Raw genomic sequence first — 18393 nt, forward strand, 5'->3', positions numbered from 1 at the left:
GGACAATCTGAAAAGGCTGGCTGGTCCTCACTTCCAGGGTCTCTGCTATAGCCCCTCTCCCTCTCTGGTCTCCATATTTGGGAAATAAGCCAGAGTCCCCCAGCCGTGGGCATCAGCCTGGGGACACAGGCAGAGGCCCCCAGCCCAGCAGCCCCCAGGTCCCACGCTCACCTTGGCAGCCACAGAGGAATTGGGCTTCTCCAGCAGGTCCCAGAGCTTCTTCCTCTTCTCGGCGCAGCACGTGTTATCGAACTCCTCGCCCTCCCGCTCACGCAGGGTCTCGGCCTCACGCTTGAGCTCCTCGTTCATCTGCTCCTTCTTCTGGTGGTAGCGCGCCTGGCAGCAGGACTCCAGGTAGATTTCGTCGATGCCCCAGTAGTCGAGCTCTTGGCTGAAGCTGAGCGCACACATCTCCTCCATCATGTGCAGCCTCCCAGTGCGGTAGAAGTTGAGGATGGAGGTGAAGGCGCCCGGGTGACGGTCGAAGAAATACTCGTTGTCGTCGAGGCTGTAGTCGTCGCACACTTCGAGCAGCGAGTCGTGCGTATTGCAGTCGCGGAGCTTGCCCAGCCGCGTGCGGGGCAGGCGGTCCAGGGTGCGCCAGAGCACCTCGTGCGCCAGGCCCCCGACGTTGAGGCGGACGCGCCGCGAGCACGCCTTGCTGCGCACGATCTCCATGGGCTCCGGCGGCAGCGAGCTGGTGGAGCGGGAGCCATGCTTCGTCATGCCCGCCGGCATCGCTGGTCCGGCCGCCCCCGCCCCCCCTGCCCCCCCAGGCCGCTGTCACTGGACTGCAAGGCCGGCCGCCGCGGGGGAGGGGGGCAGGGAGCACAGTGGGTTGTTGGGGGTGCAGGGGACCGCGCGGGCACGCGTCACGGCCGTCTTCTCACCTCCATCCCGACGGCTGCGAGGCAGAAAGCGGGCGCAGGTCAGCAAACTGCGAGCTGGGCGCGGCCCCTCCCCACCTCTCCAGCCGGGCTCCAGCCGGCCTTGACCTTCCCCGCGCTTAAGCGGCTCAGGGAGGGCGGAAAGGCTGGGCGCTGTCCCTCCCGCCGGTGCTGAAGCCCGCCCTACCCCACGGATGGAGGGAGGGGCCGCCCTTCGGAGCTGGGAGAGGGCCCCCAAGAGGCGCCCTAGGGGCCCGGGAGGCCCCACCCGGGTTTCTGCGGCCCAGGCCCAACGCAGCCGCCCGGGGCGCTGTCCGCCCCGTCGAGTGCTGAAACTCTCTTTTCTCTGGGTATCCCCCGTCGAGTCCCGAACCTGGCCCCGAAATGGGGAGAAAGGGGAGTTGCATGAAAAACTTAAGAAAAAAAAAAAAAGACTTCTCATCTTTTCCTTCCCCTGCTCCGAGATAAAGATTTGAAGGCTAAGGGGATGGCAGCAGGTTTTCTTTTTCTAAACCTTTAAAGATTTGGGGGAATTCTGGGGGGTTTCAGGTGCCCACTTGTCGGAGGTCACAACAGACAGGATGGTCACGACAGCGTCGCTGTCCTGGAGCGACCCCTCTCCCTAAGCCACGGGAGCATCCCTTGAGGTCGCTCCGGCCACGAGATGAGCCCTGAAGACGCAAAGCCAAGCTCCGTGCGGGTTCCCACCCCTCCCTTTGTGACCCCTAACCCACCGCAGGAGGGGCGCGCAGAGTCCTGGGGATCCACCTGCTCCGTCTTCCCTTCGCTCCTTCCCCGCCCCCTTCTCCCCCCCCCCCCCTCCTCGCTCCTCTCCTGCGATGGGCTTTTTATAACTCCGGGTTCTGCGCCTTTCCCGGGGCTTAGAAGCGAAGGGGTGGGGGAGGTGGGAACCGGAGAAAAGGGCTGAATTTTCTGGCCTTTTTACAACGTGCCCTCCGCCTACCGCGCACTGGTGATTTCGGGGGCTCCTCTGCGCCCGCGGCAGTGAGGCTCACGCCCTCTCCCCTCGCCCCGGAATGAGATCGTGCATCTCCCCAGGCGCCAGCCCCCCTCCCCCCCAGCCTGGAGCCGCGGAGCCTAGGTAGACCAACAGGCCGAGCCGCGCGGCAGGCGAGTCTCTGACTAGTGTCCCCCTGGGCTCTCGCCGCAGTCGGAACGCCCCAACACTCACCCCTAAGGCGGCCGCCTCCCGGGGCCAGGGACCGCGCATCGCCCCGGCCGCCCGGGCGCCCCGGCCCGCGGGCAGCGGCGGACCCGGGGCCGGGTTGGGCCCGGCCTACGCCGGCCGGGCTGGCGACGCGCCGGGGCTGCAGGCGCTGCGAAGCCGGGCGCGCTCTCCGAGGCTGGGGGCGCGGGCGGACGCTGCGGGCGCGGGTGGCGAGACCGCGTTCGGGCGGCGCCTCCGGGTCCACCTCCTCCTCCTCCTGCTCCCGCGGAGGCGGCGGCGGCCGCTGCTTGGGCGAGATCAACAAGTCCCGGCTGAGCTTCGGCTCCGCGCTCGCTACGATTCTGTCCCGCACTTCAGAGCGCCCGGAGTCTGGCACCGAGGCGGGACGGCGCCACCTGCGGGCAGCCAGCGTGAGCGCCGCTTAACTCCTGCTTGCCCGGGCCAGCCTGCGGGTGAGGTTGTGGGCGGGCTGGGGGTTTGGGCGAGGAGGACCCTGGCCGTCCTAACCTTTCCACCTGGGCTGTCTCCACTGACCCCCGGCCATCCCGCCTCCTTAGCCCTCCCAACAGCGTGAGTTGAGTGCCTAGTGTATGCAAGACACTAGGCTAAGCGTCTGAGATACAGCTGAAAGCCGAACACAAACTCAGCTCTTGTGGGGCTGGAGACAGACCCAAAACAAAGTCAAAGAGCATGTCAGGGGGCAAAAGCCTTTGGCGGGGATAATAAAACGAAGGAGAGGGCTAGAGGCCGGGGCTGCTGTCAGGCTGCAATTTTAAACAGCCCTTGCTTTCATGAGTTTTCATTCTAGATTCTAAAATCTAACTCTAGTGGGGGAATGTGAGCAATGACTACATCAAGTATGCAATGTGGAAGTTGGCGATAACGGCTAAGAAGACTAAACCAAGGTGAGGGGAAGAGAGACCGAGGGGTGAGCTAGTTTATATAGCCGCTCCTTCATTCAAGCTCTGCTGGACAGCTAGTTATTGAGAGCTCCCTGTGTGCCAGGTTCCGTGGCAGGCTCAGTAAGAGAAACATCTTCCCCTGGAGCTCCCTGTCCAATGGGGGAGACAGAATTGATCAAATAATCCCCAGAAGTGAAAATAGAATCAAAGGATTTACCTGGAGAGCTGAGCAAGGTTTCCCTAAGGATGCCACAGTTATCCCCCTCTCCACCATTTACTCATTTATTCTTTCAAATAGGTATTTACTGCATGACAAGTAGACAGATCCTGGAGGAGAAAAGCTGTGAACAAGCCACCAGGCCCCAAGGTAAGGGCTTTTCCCTCCATGGCCATTTTCTTCATTTCTAAATTTAAAGGGATTTGTTTCCATAGAGTTGAACATAATATCATTTATATATTTTTAATCTGTTCACTTCTCATCACCTCCATCATCATGACCCTTGTCTAAGGGGCCGTCATCTTTGGGCAGAGGCCAGGGATGCTGCTAAATATCCGCCGGTCCATAGGGAGCACAGGCCTCCACAGTGAAGAACTCTCCAGCCCTGAATGTCAATAGTGCCGAGGCTGAGAATCCTTGGGTTAATTTAATAGAAGGCAAAGGTATGTCCTGGTCTGGAAATGCTATTCTTTCAACCAATAATTAGTGAGCACCTACTATGTGCCAAGCACTACTCTAGACACTGGAGATACAGTGAAAATAAAAAAGGCAGTTCCTAAGCACATGGGCTTATATTCTGGCGGGGAATACAGTTAATAAACAATGAAATAAATAAAGCGATCATTCGGATTATGATAAATGCCATGAAGAAAGTAAACAAGAGGAAGTGATAGAGCATACCTGAGAGAAGTGTCAGCAACTATAGGTAGGGTAATCAGGCAGGGAAGGCTTCACATCTAAGCAGGGAGCAGACAACTGGGTGAAGTTCTGAGGAAGGGGGTTCAGGCAAGGGAGCCAGAAAGAGCAAAAGCCCTAAGATGGAAATGAGCTTGAGAAGGGATGTTAGAGAGGTAGACAGGAGCAAGACATGCAGAGCTTCACTGGGATTTTATACTAAAGGTTAAGGAATGAGTCTGAGCTTAGAAAGCATGATGGGAAGTCATGATAAAGTTTTAAGCAGAAAAGTCCCACTGCTGATCTATGTCTTGAAGTGATTCTTCTAGGTGCTGTGTGCATTATGGACTGTTGGGGGACAAAAGCTGGCAGCAGGAAGAACTATCATGAGGTTCCTGCAATTGCCCAGGCCAGAGGTAATAGGGCTTGGACTGGGATGATGGTCGTGGGGACAGCTGGGCCATTTCACAGCCACAAGGCTCTGACAAGGGAGATTCCTCAGTAAAGGCTAGTGCTAGGTATATGCCATGTCATTCAGATTCTTCCCTCTGGGTGGCCTGATGCCTGCAAAGTCTGGCTCTAGATTCAGATAAAGAACATCTGGATACACCTGGATCTTGGAAATGCAGACAATGGGAACAGCTTTGTCATTGTCCAGCAAATAGCCCTGTTGCTACAACTTGTCCATTCATTTACTCAATAAAGATTCAGTGCAAACTTTCTCAGGAAGACAGAGTTGCCTCCCTACTGGCTCAGAGAGCAAGTTCTGGAGTCAGAATAACTGATGTCATTACTTACATGCAGCATGGCCTTGGGCAAACAGTCTAATCTATATGGGCTTCATTTTTTCTCTCTGTAAAATGAGGATGGGAATAAAGAGAGTATCTGCTTTATAGGGTTTATTTGAGGAATTTATTGAAAGCATTTACTCATTGCTAGCTCTTATTATCTGATAAATTGTAGGTTACCCAAGGGCCGGAGCTGGTCTGTCTTGCTCATTCAAGTAACAGAATACTTAAGTAATAGGGGCTTAAAGAATAAAGACATTTAGTTATCTCACATTAAAAATTCAGAGAAGGGTGCTATGAGAGTTGATTTAGCAGCTCAATTATGTTATTAAAGGCCCAGATTTCTTCCATTCTTTTGCTCTATCTTCTATACTGGGCTCTTTATCCCAGGCTTGTTGCCTCAGAGTCACAAAATGGCTGCCACCACTCCTTGAATCAGTCTCCATAAAATTATATTCAAAGGCAAAAAGAATGAGATGGCCAAGGTAGCGAAAAATAATTCTTCTGTCATGCTTTTCTCCTTTTTTCATAATCTCCCACCCACTTAAGAGAAGCCATGGTAGGCCAAGTTACCTACCATGGGTCACGTGGCCACTCCTAGACCAATCATTGACAGAAGGAACAGGATTCGCCCCGTAGGACTAAATTCATTATTCCCCTTACAAAACTGAAGTTTCTTTAACAAGAAAGAAGTGGAGATTGAAGTTGGGTAGGCAACCAACAGTGCCTGCCACTCTTTTCTTACAGTGCCCAACATAATGCCCGGACAGAGTAACTACTCAATAAATACTTGTTGCGTGAATAAATAAATCCTCTTACATGAGGGCAAGAAACTTATGCATAAGACACACCTCTGACCTCAGGAATATCCTATCCTATTGGTGGGGGTGGTAACAAGGTATATAGAAATAAAATTGGCAAAAGCTCTCTTATTTCCCTCTCCCTGACTCCAGGTCTTTCATGAGGAGACTCCCTGAGATGATTCACATTCTCAAGTCAGCTAAACTGATATTTGTGTATATCAGAAAGAAAGAAAGAAAGAAAGAAAGAAAGAAAGAAAGAAAGAAAGAAAGAAAGAAAGAAAGAAAGAAAGAAAGAAAGAAAGAAAGAAAGAAAGAAAGAAAGAAAGAAAGAAAGAAAGAAAGAAAGAAAGAAAGAAAGAAAGAAAGAAAGAAAGAAAGGAAGGAAGGAAGGAAGGAAGGAAGGAAGGAAGGAAGGAAGGAAGGAAGGAAGGAAGGAAGGAAGGAAAGAAGGAAGGAAGGAAGGAGGGAAGGAAGGAAGAAAGAAAGAAAGAAAGAAAGAAAGAAAGAAAGAAAGAAAGAAAGAAAGAAAGAAAGAAAGAAAGAAAGAAAGAAAGAAAGAAAGAAAGAAAGAAAGAAAGAACGTAGTGTGTAAGAAGCGTTCCTCTGGGCAATCCTGTATGCCAGAGAGCAGGGGTCATGAATTGGTGATTTGCCGACTTCTGTTGTTTGGCCTTCATGGTTTTTTTTTTTTTTTAATTGAGTGAAAATTTAAATATCAGAGAAGTTTACATAAAAACTGCATTTCTGGCTTCTCTTTAAAAATTGGGGGAACTGCCTTAGCCGGTTTGGCTCAGTGGTTAGAGCGTCAGCCCGTGGACTGAAGGGTCCTGAGTTAGACTCCGGTCAAGGGCACGTACCTCAGTTGCAGGCTCAGTCCCTGGCCTCGGTCAGGGCATGTGCAGGAGGCAGCCAATGGATGTGTCTCTCTCACATCGATGTTTCTCTCTCTCTCCCTTCCACTCTCTGAAAAGCAATGGAAAAAATATCCTCAGGTGAGGATAAAAACTTTTCTTTTTATTGGGGGAACTAATTAACACTGGGCCTGCATTCCTGCGAAACATGGAAATTATGGCTGGTACAGAGTAGTGACTGCCCTTGAGCCGCAGCTGCCCCCTTTGGGCAGGATGTGATCTCCAGTTGCTACCTCTTCCTAATGTTTCTCATTCAGGACACTTTTCTCATTTATGTTACTTGCTGGTCTTGGTATAAATTTAAATCTGTGCTCCTTGCATACAAAGACCAAAGAAGTCCATGAGGTTGTCTTGCCTTTCTCTGGTTCCTCAGGCTCTGCACTAAATAAATAAATAAATAAATAAATACTATTTAGAGTTTTTATTTTCTAATTGAAAAGACTATAAGTTATTTGAAAGCAACTGGTATTCATTTTTTAGAATTTTCTGTCATCATAATTGGAGAGACTACCTAGGAATACAGCCAATATGGGGGAAAGTAGAGCCCAGAGATTGAGATACCAAGTTCTGACAATGTCACTAGAGCTCCTGGATCCAGCCATACCTGAAGGCATACCTGGATTTTCCAGGTATGTGAGCTAGTAAAAACCCCTTTTTACTTAAACCATATTGGGCTATAATTTTGTCATTTATGTCCCAAAGAGCCCAACTGATACAATTTTCTCTCTACTAACCAGAAGTGTTCCATCTCCTTATAATATACTTATAAGAAACTGGAGGGGGGACAGCTCCCAGGAAACAGGGAAAAGAATAATAATAAAACTCAGAAGGTTCTATAGAGAAGGGGCCCTGCAATAAGAGTTCAAGTACAAGCACTTCATTTTACAAATGCAAAAATGAAAAAGCTCATCGAGGGGAACTGTACCCCAGGGTCTACCAGCAAGTGGGCAGCCGAGTACCACGAGCACCAGATCACAAACCATCTTCTGCTCAGGCCTCTCGGACTTCCTGCTGAGAGGTGTGGAGACTTTTCCAGAGACTGAGAGAGGTCAACTTGGCACAATTCATCCATGTAAATACAAGTGAATCCCCCTCTAATTTGTGCTGGCAAGGGATGTTTCCATTTGAACTCAGATTTTTTTCTTGGACTCCATAATGCCAGCCATCACTTATTTATAATCTCACTGAGTGTCCTACTCAGGTTTCTTGGCATTCTGGGCACTAAACAAGACTAATTAATCCCCACTTCCTTCTCCTTCATGGACCCCTGGGAGGGAATAATTGCCTTACGAGGGTGGTTGTGGGGGTACCCAAAGGCTCAAGGGAAATCATTGACACCTCTGAATGGACATCACTCAGGACAACTGCTCTTTGTTATGTTATGCCCTTGCCCAAAGTCCCAGCAGCCAGGGATTTTTCCATCAGCTTGAACTCCAGTCTTTTTGCCCATCTCTCTTTTGTCACACCCAATCATAATAATCATAATCGTGGGGGAAATGGGGTTAGTGATAGAATCTACCTCCTAGAGTTGCTGGGGGGACTTATGAGATAATGCATATGAAGTACTTAGCACCATGCCTAACATCAATAAGTACACACTCATACAACAGTAGTAACAATATTAATAAACAATAATAGCTCACATTGAATGAGCATTTACTATATACTGGGCACTGTACTAAATGCTTTGCATGTATCTGGTGTCATTTAAAATTCTTTCTAGCTTCCTCCCCCTTGGGCTGAATATTCTAATATAAAGAAGACCTATGAGCTGTTGGATGATAGTTGAGTGACCAGATGTCTGACTCTAGTGCCTGTTCTGTGCTAGCCTGATTGCCTTTATCAAGCCCTGGGTGTCCTGGCCCAGGTTCCTGGTAAACAGGTGAGCCTGGTTTTCTGGCCAACCTAAATATTTATTCATTCTTTCTATCTTTTGCTCATTACCTACCCATCAACCCAACCACCCATTCATCCATCCATATACTCAGCCACCAAACTATCCAACTACACACCCACCCACTTATCTACCCACTCACCCATTGCTCCATGCACTCACCCACTCACTCATCTTTCTTTCCATTTATTCACATATTCTACCCGCTATCCATTTCTCTACCCACTCATTCACCCACCTACTATTTCTCCATCTATCTATCTCTCCATTCATACATACATCATTTCTTTCCACTCACCCATCTGTCTACCCGTTCACACACCCCATCCATCCATCCATCCATCCATCCATCCATCCATCCATCCATCCATCCATCCATCCAAAAAATCATCTACCCACCTATTGGCTCATGCATCTATCTACCTACTCATTCATCCACCTACCCAATCACTCATTCATTCCAAATATTCATGCATCTAACCATTACTCACCCACCCACTCACCTATCCATCCACCCACCTACCTACTCACCCACCCTTGAATCCATCCACTCACTTGGCCATCTCCACCCATCTATCAGCTAACATTTTAGGGTGTTTACTACATGTAATGTTCTGTGCTAAGCACTGAAATGGTCTCTTGGGCTCCTTCCCTGGGAGGAAATGTGGGTGCCAACAGAGGGTCCCCACAGAGGGAGATAGGTAAACCTACATGTAGCTCGTTGAGCCCTTTTGTGGCCTGGACTTTGCCAAAGCCATTAACTTCCAGGGTTAGTGGCCAAACAATGATGAAATGCAGTCGAGGATGGACTGAGGTACTGGCTTCCAGCAGAGCAATTAGAGGTAAACTCATATGTCTTCCCCACAGAGGAGCCTGGGAACTCCAAAGATGCGATGGAAAAGCAGTGAGTCAGCAAAAGAAGGAAATCAAAGTCACAGAGATCAAGAGCTAATTAACTGATTCTCCTAAGATAATATTTCATTAAAGTCCAGCTCTTCGGTCTTTGGGGACTGATGTCTCTCCTGCCTCCTTTCCATCACTGTAGTTCACCCCTTCCTGCTCTCATCTGCTTCCTCTCTGATCTCCCTCCCTCAGTTTTATCTTTCCTCTAACCCAACCTCCCCCCAGCTACCAGGGTGGACCTTTAAAGGCATAAGTCTGACCCCTGCTACACTGCTGGAGAGACCATGTGGGGAGGCCACATGGAGAGTGAGAAGCCCCGAAATTACACAGAAAGAGAGAGTGTCTCAGCCTTCCCAGTGTCCCAGCTGAGCACAGCCTGTTAGTTATCCCTGCCAAGGCATCATCTTTGATGTTGCAGAGCCCCCTGACATCTGACTGCAGCCACCTGACAGTTAACCCAAGTGAGACCAGGAGGACCATCCAGCTAAGTCTGTCAACCCACAAAACCATGAGAAATTATAAAATAATTTCATTTTAAGCCCCTACATTTTGGGGGCTGTTTGTTACACAGCTATGGGTAACTGATACAGTAGTGTCTTTGCTCATGCTGTTTCTACTGCCTGTAATGCTTCCCTGACCCAACCATCATTTATCCCACACAGGGAATTCTATTCACCTTTCAAAATCCAGATCCAGTACCACTTTTCTTGCCTCTCCACGGTCTGGGTCAGATTCTCTTTCCTCTGGGAGACTCTATTATGAGGCTAACTTAGGATACTCATTTTTCCATCCCCTCCATTGGCTGTGAATGACAATATTAACTCACTTAAAGCTCACAAAAAGCTTATGAGGGAGGTGGTATTATTATCTCTATTTTACAGGTGGAGGGCACAGAGAGATGCTCCAAATCACCCTGGTATTAAGTGGCTGAGTGGAGATTCAAACCCAGGCACAGTCCCTGCTCTTAATCACCATGGTATATGGCCTCTAATTAGAGTCTAAACAGTAATGGCATATGTTATCCCATTTAACACAAAAGCCAGACACAAGTGATTCCAGGGTCTGTCACAGGAGCAACTCAGAGGTCTCAGGACTCTTGGTTATTTCTCTGAGGTTGTCTTTTCCTCATGATCACCAGATGGCTGCCATGGCCTCCTTCTCACATGATAACTCCAAGTAGGGAGGCAGGGGGAACTTCTCCAACCTTCCTGAAGCTCCCCACAGACGCCTTGACCATTCATTGGCCTGCACTGAGTCATGTGACCACCACCAGCCCAGCTACTGGCAAGAGGTGTCTGATACCTATAATTGGATTGGCCCCAGGTCTTGACTCGGAGGTTGGCCCTATTTTCTCTGAGCACATGGCTGTCTACATCCCAAGGGCTATTTTAGCAGGGAGGTTGGGGGTTTGGCTCTTGGCCAGGAAATTGGCATTTTCCCTACAGTGGTCAGCCCTCAGAACCCCTGAAATAAACGCACACAGAGACCCTGTTCATGGCAAGGATCTACTTTCCCAGGTTTGTAATGTGGGTGCACCAGCCTTTCCGCTCCCAGGCCATTCTGAGAGGCTAGGGGAGGTTCACAGGGTGAGAGGCTAGCACACTGCCAGCTCTCCCCATTCATCACCCTCCTTCCCCTCAGACACACCCTCTGGATCGCCTCTCAAGTGGCCGTGATTCCCAAACACCAGTGCATTAAAAGTGTTTGAAGGTTCACTGGTCCGCCATGGAATGAGAAAAATAAGGGCGATGGAATGAGATGCTTATAGAGCTAAATTGATTCCATTTAAAGGAAAGCTGCTGTTGACTTTCCTACTTAAACTCTCTAATGGCTTCCAGGGGCTCTTAGAATAAAGACCAGGCTGCCGCCACTCCAGGTATATCTCTTCCCATCCCTCACCCGGCCCAGCCTCTCAGCCTCTCTGGCAGCCTCCCTGTTTCTCAAATACACCAAGCCCTTTGCCTCTTTAGGGCCTCTGCACTTGCTATTTCTTTTCCCTGGACTGTTCTTGTCCTGGTTCTTTGCAAGGTTGGCTACTTTTCATTCAAACCTCAGCTCATCTGCCACCCCCTTGGAGAGAGATCCTCCCTGACCATCTCCTCCAAGGCCATGGCCATCCCCATCTCTGTGTAACCACCACATTCCACTGTGCTGTTTGCTTGTCTTCAGAGCCCTCTCAGTACCTGACGTTGCTTGTGTTGACTTGCTGCTTTGATGAGTTGTCTCTTCTGCCTGGAAGTGAAATCTATGAGGACAGAGAACTTCCAAGAAGATCACAGTCTCCTTCTTGCCTGTCTCCCTACTTCCTGCCCATCCCCTTACAGCCTATTCTACACACACACACACACACAGTAAGAGGGGTCCTGCTAGAATTCAAGTCAGATCATGTCTCTCCTCTATCCAGAACCATCCATGACTCCCAGCCACACTGGCCTCCTTCCTGTTCCTGGAAACTGCCTGAGACCTTCCTGTCTCAGGGCCTTTGCATTTGTTGTTCCATCTTTCTGGAACATTCTTCCCTCACATAACCCTACGGTTTGCTCCTCTCACTTCCTTCTAGTCTCTGTTCAAAGGTCACCGTGGAGAGGCCTTCCCTGCCCACCCTACTTAGAGCTGCAGTTCCCCAGCCCCTCTCCCCCTTTTTTCTCTATGGTCCTCATCATCGTGACATACTTATATTTTACTTATTTACTAGCCTACTGTTGTCTCCCCCATGAGAATGGCACTCCATGAGGACAGATTTGGGGAGGGCCCGTTTTAGTCACTGCTGGGTCCCCACTGCCTAGAACAGTACCTAGCACATGTGAAGTGCTTAAATATTTAAAGAATATACATAATGATTTTATTGTGTTATAATTAACATACCATAAAATTCACCCATTCAAAGTGTACAAGTCAATGGTTTGCTTTTGTTTGTTTTTTATCCTTGCCTGAGGATATTTTTTCCATTGCTTTTTCAGAGATAGTGAGAGAGAGAAATTTCGATGTGAGAGAGACACATTGATTGGCTGCCTCCTGTACGTGCCTCGACCTGGCTGGGCCGGGCATCGAGCCCACAATGATGGTATGTTCCCTTGACCAGAATCGAACCTGGGACCCTTCAGTTTGTGGGCTGACCCTCTAACCACTGAGCAAACCGGCCAGGGCACAAGTCAATGGTTTTTAATAAATTCACAGAGTTGTGCAACCATCACCACAATCTTAGAATACTTCATCACCCCCATTAGAAACCCTTACCCATTAGTAGTCTCGTCTCCCAGTGCCCGGTACAGTGCCCCTGGGGAGAAAGCCTACATTTGCCAGGCTCCTGTGTAGCAAGGAGTGTCAGGTGACTAAGTTCCGACCAACGGGATGGAAGCAGATTTTCTCTGTTTCCTCCCCGCTCCTTGCTGTCCGGAATGTGAACAGAAGGACTGCGGCTCAAGCAGCAGCACTGGGCCCTGAAGTGGAAACCACTGGTCGACAGATGCTGGAGCGACCAGGAGGAAGGGGTCCGGTGAGTGTGGCGATGCCACCGCCTCTGGTCTCCTGTATCTGCATGACAGAGAGAGAAACTTCTGCTGTGTTGAGTGTTTTAATGTGAAAATACTGCTGTGCTAGTTGACATGTCTGTCACTCACAGCCAAATCCAATCCCAGCAAATGTGTCTCCATGGCCCCCTCACAGATGAGGACACTGATGTTGAGGGACATTAGCCTTGGGACATTATTTTTTACTCAAATATTTGGGAGATGAGATGACTACTAATGGGTAAGGGATTTCTTTTGGGGGTGATGAAGTATTCTAAGACTGTGGCGATGGTTGCACAACTCTGGGAGAAAAAACAATGTTCTCTTTTTTGTTTTTCCCAAATCTAATTCATTTCACCTCCCACCCCACCTTTTTTTTTTTTTTTTTTTTTAATTTATACAAATGCCTACATACAGTGGAAGACAGAGAACATCCAGTGAATTTTTAGACCTCTTTGCTTTGGGGTTGTGAGCCTCCACCCCAAAGTCCTCTATGGGCACCCTGTCCCTCTCTGCCATCAGGGGGATCGGTGATGGAAAGATCCTGAACACAGTCTCAGGAGGCAGAGGCCTGCACTTCAATTCCACGTCTAGTACTTATTAGCCAAGTGATCCTGGGCAAGCCACTTCACTTCTCTGGCCCTCAGTTTCTTCCCTTGTAAAAGTGGAGATAACCCATGCCTTGGAGGTAGCTGGAGGTATGACGTGATTCTAAGGTGCTCTGTGCTCCCTTCCCAGAAGCTAACTCTCCCATTCTGGACACAGCCGAATCTCAAGCTGAATCACACTCAGAGACAGTTTCACAATCAAGGATGGTTTAATGCACTTCAGCACATTTCCACTCAACAATATTATATGAAAATAGAACTCTTTATTTAAACAGCAAGGCATAACAATCATTGCTACTCGCGAAACATTGTTTATTAAAAAAACACATAAAAATCAATGACTTCTGGCAAGATACTTCAACTCCCATCTAGAGAATTGGGCGGGAGAGATGTCACCAGCTCAGTGTGCTCGGGACCCACAGGTGGCCCACGGGTGGTAAAAGACGCTGGGTGGCACTCAGACTAGGTGTAATGCACAGGTGCCCATGTGGCGAGCAGCTCACTCCTTTTCACTTGGTGATGGTCAAGGAGAAAAAGTCTCAGGGTGGTGCTGGCCTGGCTTTAACGCCACTCGAATACTTGCTTGTCTCATTAGGTAGCGGAGAAGTGACAGATCTCAGGCTCTGAGCCTCAGCAACACCAGCATGCAGACCCCTTCCCAGCAAATTTACTTTTTTAGTCACTTTCTATTTTTGACAACGAGTGATATATGTTGTCCGTTACCGGCAGCGATTAAAAAAAAAAGTTCCCTTTTCAAACAACTATGTTTTTTAAAAAATGAGCCTGTTTAAAGGAAAATATCTGATAAACAACAATATATAATACAGCAAATAATAATGATAATCAGAAAACACTTCATTAGGTCAACCTAAGAACGTTTCTAACATATGTCCTATAATTTTGTGACTCTAAAGCAGGGTGGGGAACATCTGGCCCGCAGGCCGTGTCATTTGGTCTGGCCCTGCCAAGGCAACTGCAGGCGAGGCTCAATATTCAATAAACCTAGGAGCTTTTTTCATAGCTAATTTTTAAGTTGATAATTTTGTATGGCCTGTGAATGCTGTTATAAATATCCAAATGGCCCTTGGCAGAAAAAAGGTTCCCCACCCCAGTCTAAAGCACGGTATGAAGAAATACAGTGATGTCTGGGTACCTTCCTAACTAACCTACAGAAAGGAGCTGACCCACTCATCTCTCCTTCTTCTTGATATTTTTTTTAAAAAGAAGAAAGGAAAACGAAAGATTAAAACAAGGGAAGGCTTAAATCATTGTCTGCTAAGCTGTACTTCAGTATCTCTGGGACCAGCTGGAGCTGCCTGGTGGGAGAATTGTCTCTTCCTAATGACTGTGGCCTCGAGGAGGTGTGCCACCTTTAAAGGGAATTGAACATAGGTGAGAATCTAGTCTCAGTGACAAAGCATCCCCAATTTGGAAGAGGGGAGCCATCAGGGCTTTCCCCCAGCACCCCAGGGTAGCATCCTCGCAGAGACCTTCCTGCTGCTGTTTCTGCTGGCCTTCTTCCCTCCCTTCCCTTCCCAGCCAGGATGAGGCAGCTGAGGGTTGCCATGGAAACCAGCTCCAGCCTCCCATAGGAGGCTGCCAGGCCTGGTTTCTTTCGGAGTTAAGAAGCAGGAGGCAGTGGGGGTCACCCAGGCGTGAAGATGGGTTTCCCTGGGGATATCCCGCCTCCTGCCAATCACAGTATCTGTCTGGGAATCCTGGGGCCTCCCGGAGGCTGAGGGCCAGGGAAGCCCCCAAGCCCCAGTGCTGCTCCAAGAGACTAACCCCTGAAACATTCAGAGATCTCGGATCCTCTCTTCTCCTTCAGCTAAAGCTAAAGGGGCCCAGCTCTGCGTGTGTATGTGTGTCTGCATCTCATGAGATGCATCCATCCATGGGTGCCTCTGGCTCTGATGCCAAACAGAACTGTCCCTCCACCACCCTCTTGAGCCCAAGGAAAGCATTTGCTATTGGGACAATAAGTCTATTTGCTGAATTCTACCAGCTTATGAGCTGTATGACCCGGCAGTCGCTTCACCTCTCTGATTTCCTCACCTATAAAAAGGGCATAACCACCCCCTCTTTGCAGAGATGATGTGAGAAATAGAAATACTATGTCCACTGTGCCTCTCACAGGCATTTAGAGAGTCCTGAGTAAACAGACCCTAATATTAATATTTATCATCATAGTAAAGGTTTCTAGGCAATTTTTCTCTTTGAACTGTTTTATCCCCCCTAAACTGATGCAAAGGCAAGTTTTCATCATTGATCTGTTTGTTCAAATGGTGGTGCATGCAGGAAGCTGGAGCATTGGTCTGAGAACTAGTTAGCAGGTTCCCACCACCTCCTAACAGACCACTTCCAAGAGTTAGAACAGGGTTTTCAAATGCAAATACCTTCATGGGCCAGGAGGTACTGAGAATGTTGAAGCAGAAAGAAGAAATCCCACCCCGCAGAAACCCTGGTGAGCCAGAGCACACATGTCCTGGATAAGGGAGGCAGCTGCTTCTCAGCCCTGGCCCATGGCTGCTCTTGGGAATATGGTCTGAGTGTGCCCAGATCTTCCAAGTTTTCAAGAGAAGCTGGACATTTTGAATCAACTCTCCCAAAGATGATATGAAAACTATTATTTTAAGTGTAGGCCAAACAAAACAGGTCTGCAGACTGGATCATGCCCACAGCTGGTGCTTGAGCTAGAATGTAGGAAACCAAAACCTCTTCTTTTTGTTCCAATTTGCCCAGCCCTGGCTTCTTCCTTCCATCAGGACCACCCTGTGGGGCCTGTGTCTTTCTCATTCCCGACTTGAGTCTCAGCACTGGCAGAGCTCAACCCATCTGGAGCCCATAACTCTAGAACAGTGCACTCCCCGGCTCAGAACCCAGTGTCTCGAGGGTGCTTGTGATCTGACTTTTGGATGCACCAGCTTTGGGGAAACCCTCCTGCGTTTTCTCAAGAACCCATGTGAATGGAGAGATGAGGGAACCAGAAACAGGTCTTTAAGTTAGACTCCTTTGGCTTCAGCTAGTTTATTAATAATTTGGGGACCAGCTTATTTCAAGGGACACATTGCTAGGTCCCAACTGGCCTTTTTATGGTCAGCATCTGCTTTAAGTGGTTAAGGCCTCAATCGCACTACTGTAAAGGACTTGGACGGTGGCCCCTCCAGGAGTTGGGGGCACAACAATCAGGACTCCTATCCTGCCCTGTCTGCCCTAGCTTTTGTGGGTGTCATAAGGCGAGAGGAGCAAGGTGAGCCGGAAGCAGAAAGAATCTCATTTTGGACTAAACCTTCTCTCAGCTTCCTTTCTTCCCCCTCCCCCAGATTAGCCTTCCAGGAAAAAAGCAGCAAAGTGCTAAAGCTGGCACTGTAGGCTGTTCAAATCTCTGCACCCAGGCCGGATGTGGGCACAGAAAGTTGGGCGATTGGGGCGCGGGCTGGGTGGGGGCGAGCGTGTGGAGCCTGGTCTGCTCACGGCCGGATGCAGTAACGGATGGGCACGTCATGTTCCGGCTGCATCAGCCCGAAGCCGTATCTGCTGAGGTCAAACTCGGGGATCTCCACATTGGGGTTGACCAGCTCCAGGTCAAAGTGCGTCAGCACAAGGAACACGAATCTGCAGAGAGATGGCATTGAAGGCGTGAAGGAGAGGGAGCACTGGGGGCTTGTTTGGAATAAGGCAGGAGAGCAATGGCTTCCTCTAGAGTCTGACCCCAACTCTCACTTTGGGAAAAGTGAGAAAAGGAGAGAGAGAGAGCAGAGTGCAGTGGCCCAGGAGCTCCTACATGTGTGCCACCCTGTGTAGGCAGCCCCGTGGAGCAGTTCTGGTTGACAGGCTGTGAGCAGCAGTGACCTGTGTGTCAATTTCACACCAAAGCATTTCAGGTCAAGTGCTGGACTCAGCTCTCCCTTGGGCCTGGCAGCTGTGTGGGCCTCGCGTTGAGATGGAAAGAGCCTGAGCCTCTGCATGGAGGGGAGTAGACCCCCAAACCCACAGCAGACTTTGTGGGAGTGGGAACTAAGCCTTTGTCGTCACAGCCACTGAGACTGGGGGTCGTTTGGTACAGCTTCCCCTGATCAGTAGGAACAGTGACTCTTCCTGATTACCCCCAACCATACTCAACCCCCCAGACTCCTGGGACCCTTACTGTCTGCCCTGGTCAGGCTGCTGCTAAAGCACAGGCTGCCTTTGTGAGATTAGAAATAGGTTCCCCTCCTTCGAGACACTTTACTGTGTTTGTGGGAAGACTGTCAAAATGTACCAACTCTGCCAGAACAAGCACTCTTTACTGCCATCTTCTGGAAAACTGTCCTAGTAAGTACACAAGGCATGTACATGATGTAATCAGTGTGCCTTAAACGCGGTAGCAGCCCTGCCTGATGTTAACTGCTTCCTGTCCAGCTGCCTTCTTTTACTCAGCACCACCTATGTCAGCAAGGGTCAGAACTGGATCTTCACCTACTCTGTCTCCCACCATCCCCCCACTGAGACCCAGGTGCCCAATGCGGGACTGAGCACACAGCAAGGATTCTTTAGTCTTCCGGAATGAATAAAGAGGGAAGATGAGGGTAGAGCGAAGTCAACGCTCTGGATGGGAGAGCTGGGAGCAGAACTGTGCTCTGCCTCTTAAGGGCATGTGACCCTCCTCAAATTTCTTTCCTATGCTAGGCCTCAGTTTCCCCTTCCAGCTCCGAAGCTGTAGGATGCTAGAGGCTGTGTTTATATAGGGTGGGGGTGCTGTACCCACACCTGGATTTGGATCCCGGTACCTCCACTTACCAGGTGCATGACCTGGCAAGTGATCGGACCTCAGTGTTAGACTGACACCTACCAGGCAGGGTTATGACGATTAAGTGAGATAAAAATAACAAATTAGCTAATTTATTGAAACACTAAGTGCCAGACACTTGTGCTAATACACACTTAGTGTCCTAATATTCTCTCTTTATCTGTCCAAAAGCTTTAAGAGAAAGGAGCTATAGTAGGTTCTGCTCTAACACTTGTTTTGAACACCTGACTTTGTTCCAGTGTGATGTTGATATATTAGGACATGAGTGAAGCTTAATGCAAATTTCATGTTAGCTTATGTGCAATTTTATCAGAGCGG

The 18393-nt window shown here is 49.2% G+C and overlaps 2 protein-coding genes across 3 annotated transcripts in view; both read right to left on the reverse strand.

Annotated features, from left to right (window-relative positions):
- KCNB1 (potassium voltage-gated channel subfamily B member 1) overlaps positions 1-738 on the reverse strand; it is a 79058-nt gene extending 78320 nt beyond the window's left edge. Inside the window, exon 1 of the mRNA XM_016217403.2 lies at positions 172-738. Coding sequence (XP_016072889.2) covers positions 172-738 — 567 coding nt within the window. The remainder of the gene's footprint in view (positions 1-171) is intronic.
- A 12738-nt stretch (positions 739-13476) lies between these two features.
- The window catches only part of PTGIS (prostaglandin I2 synthase), a 37514-nt gene continuing 32597 nt past the window's right edge, over positions 13477-18393 (reverse strand). For both annotated transcript variants that reach the window (XM_087819160.1, XM_087819161.1), the window contains exon 10: positions 13477-16901. In XM_087819160.1, coding sequence (XP_087675286.1) covers positions 16757-16901 — 145 coding nt within the window. In that variant the 3' untranslated portion in view covers positions 13477-16756. The remainder of the gene's footprint in view (positions 16902-18393) is intronic.

The sequence above is a fragment of the Miniopterus natalensis genome, chromosome 7, assembly GCF_054644295.1.
Source record: "Miniopterus natalensis isolate mMinNat1 chromosome 7, mMinNat1.hap1, whole genome shotgun sequence".
In the NCBI taxonomy this organism is placed as follows: Eukaryota; Metazoa; Chordata; class Mammalia; order Chiroptera; family Miniopteridae; genus Miniopterus; species Miniopterus natalensis.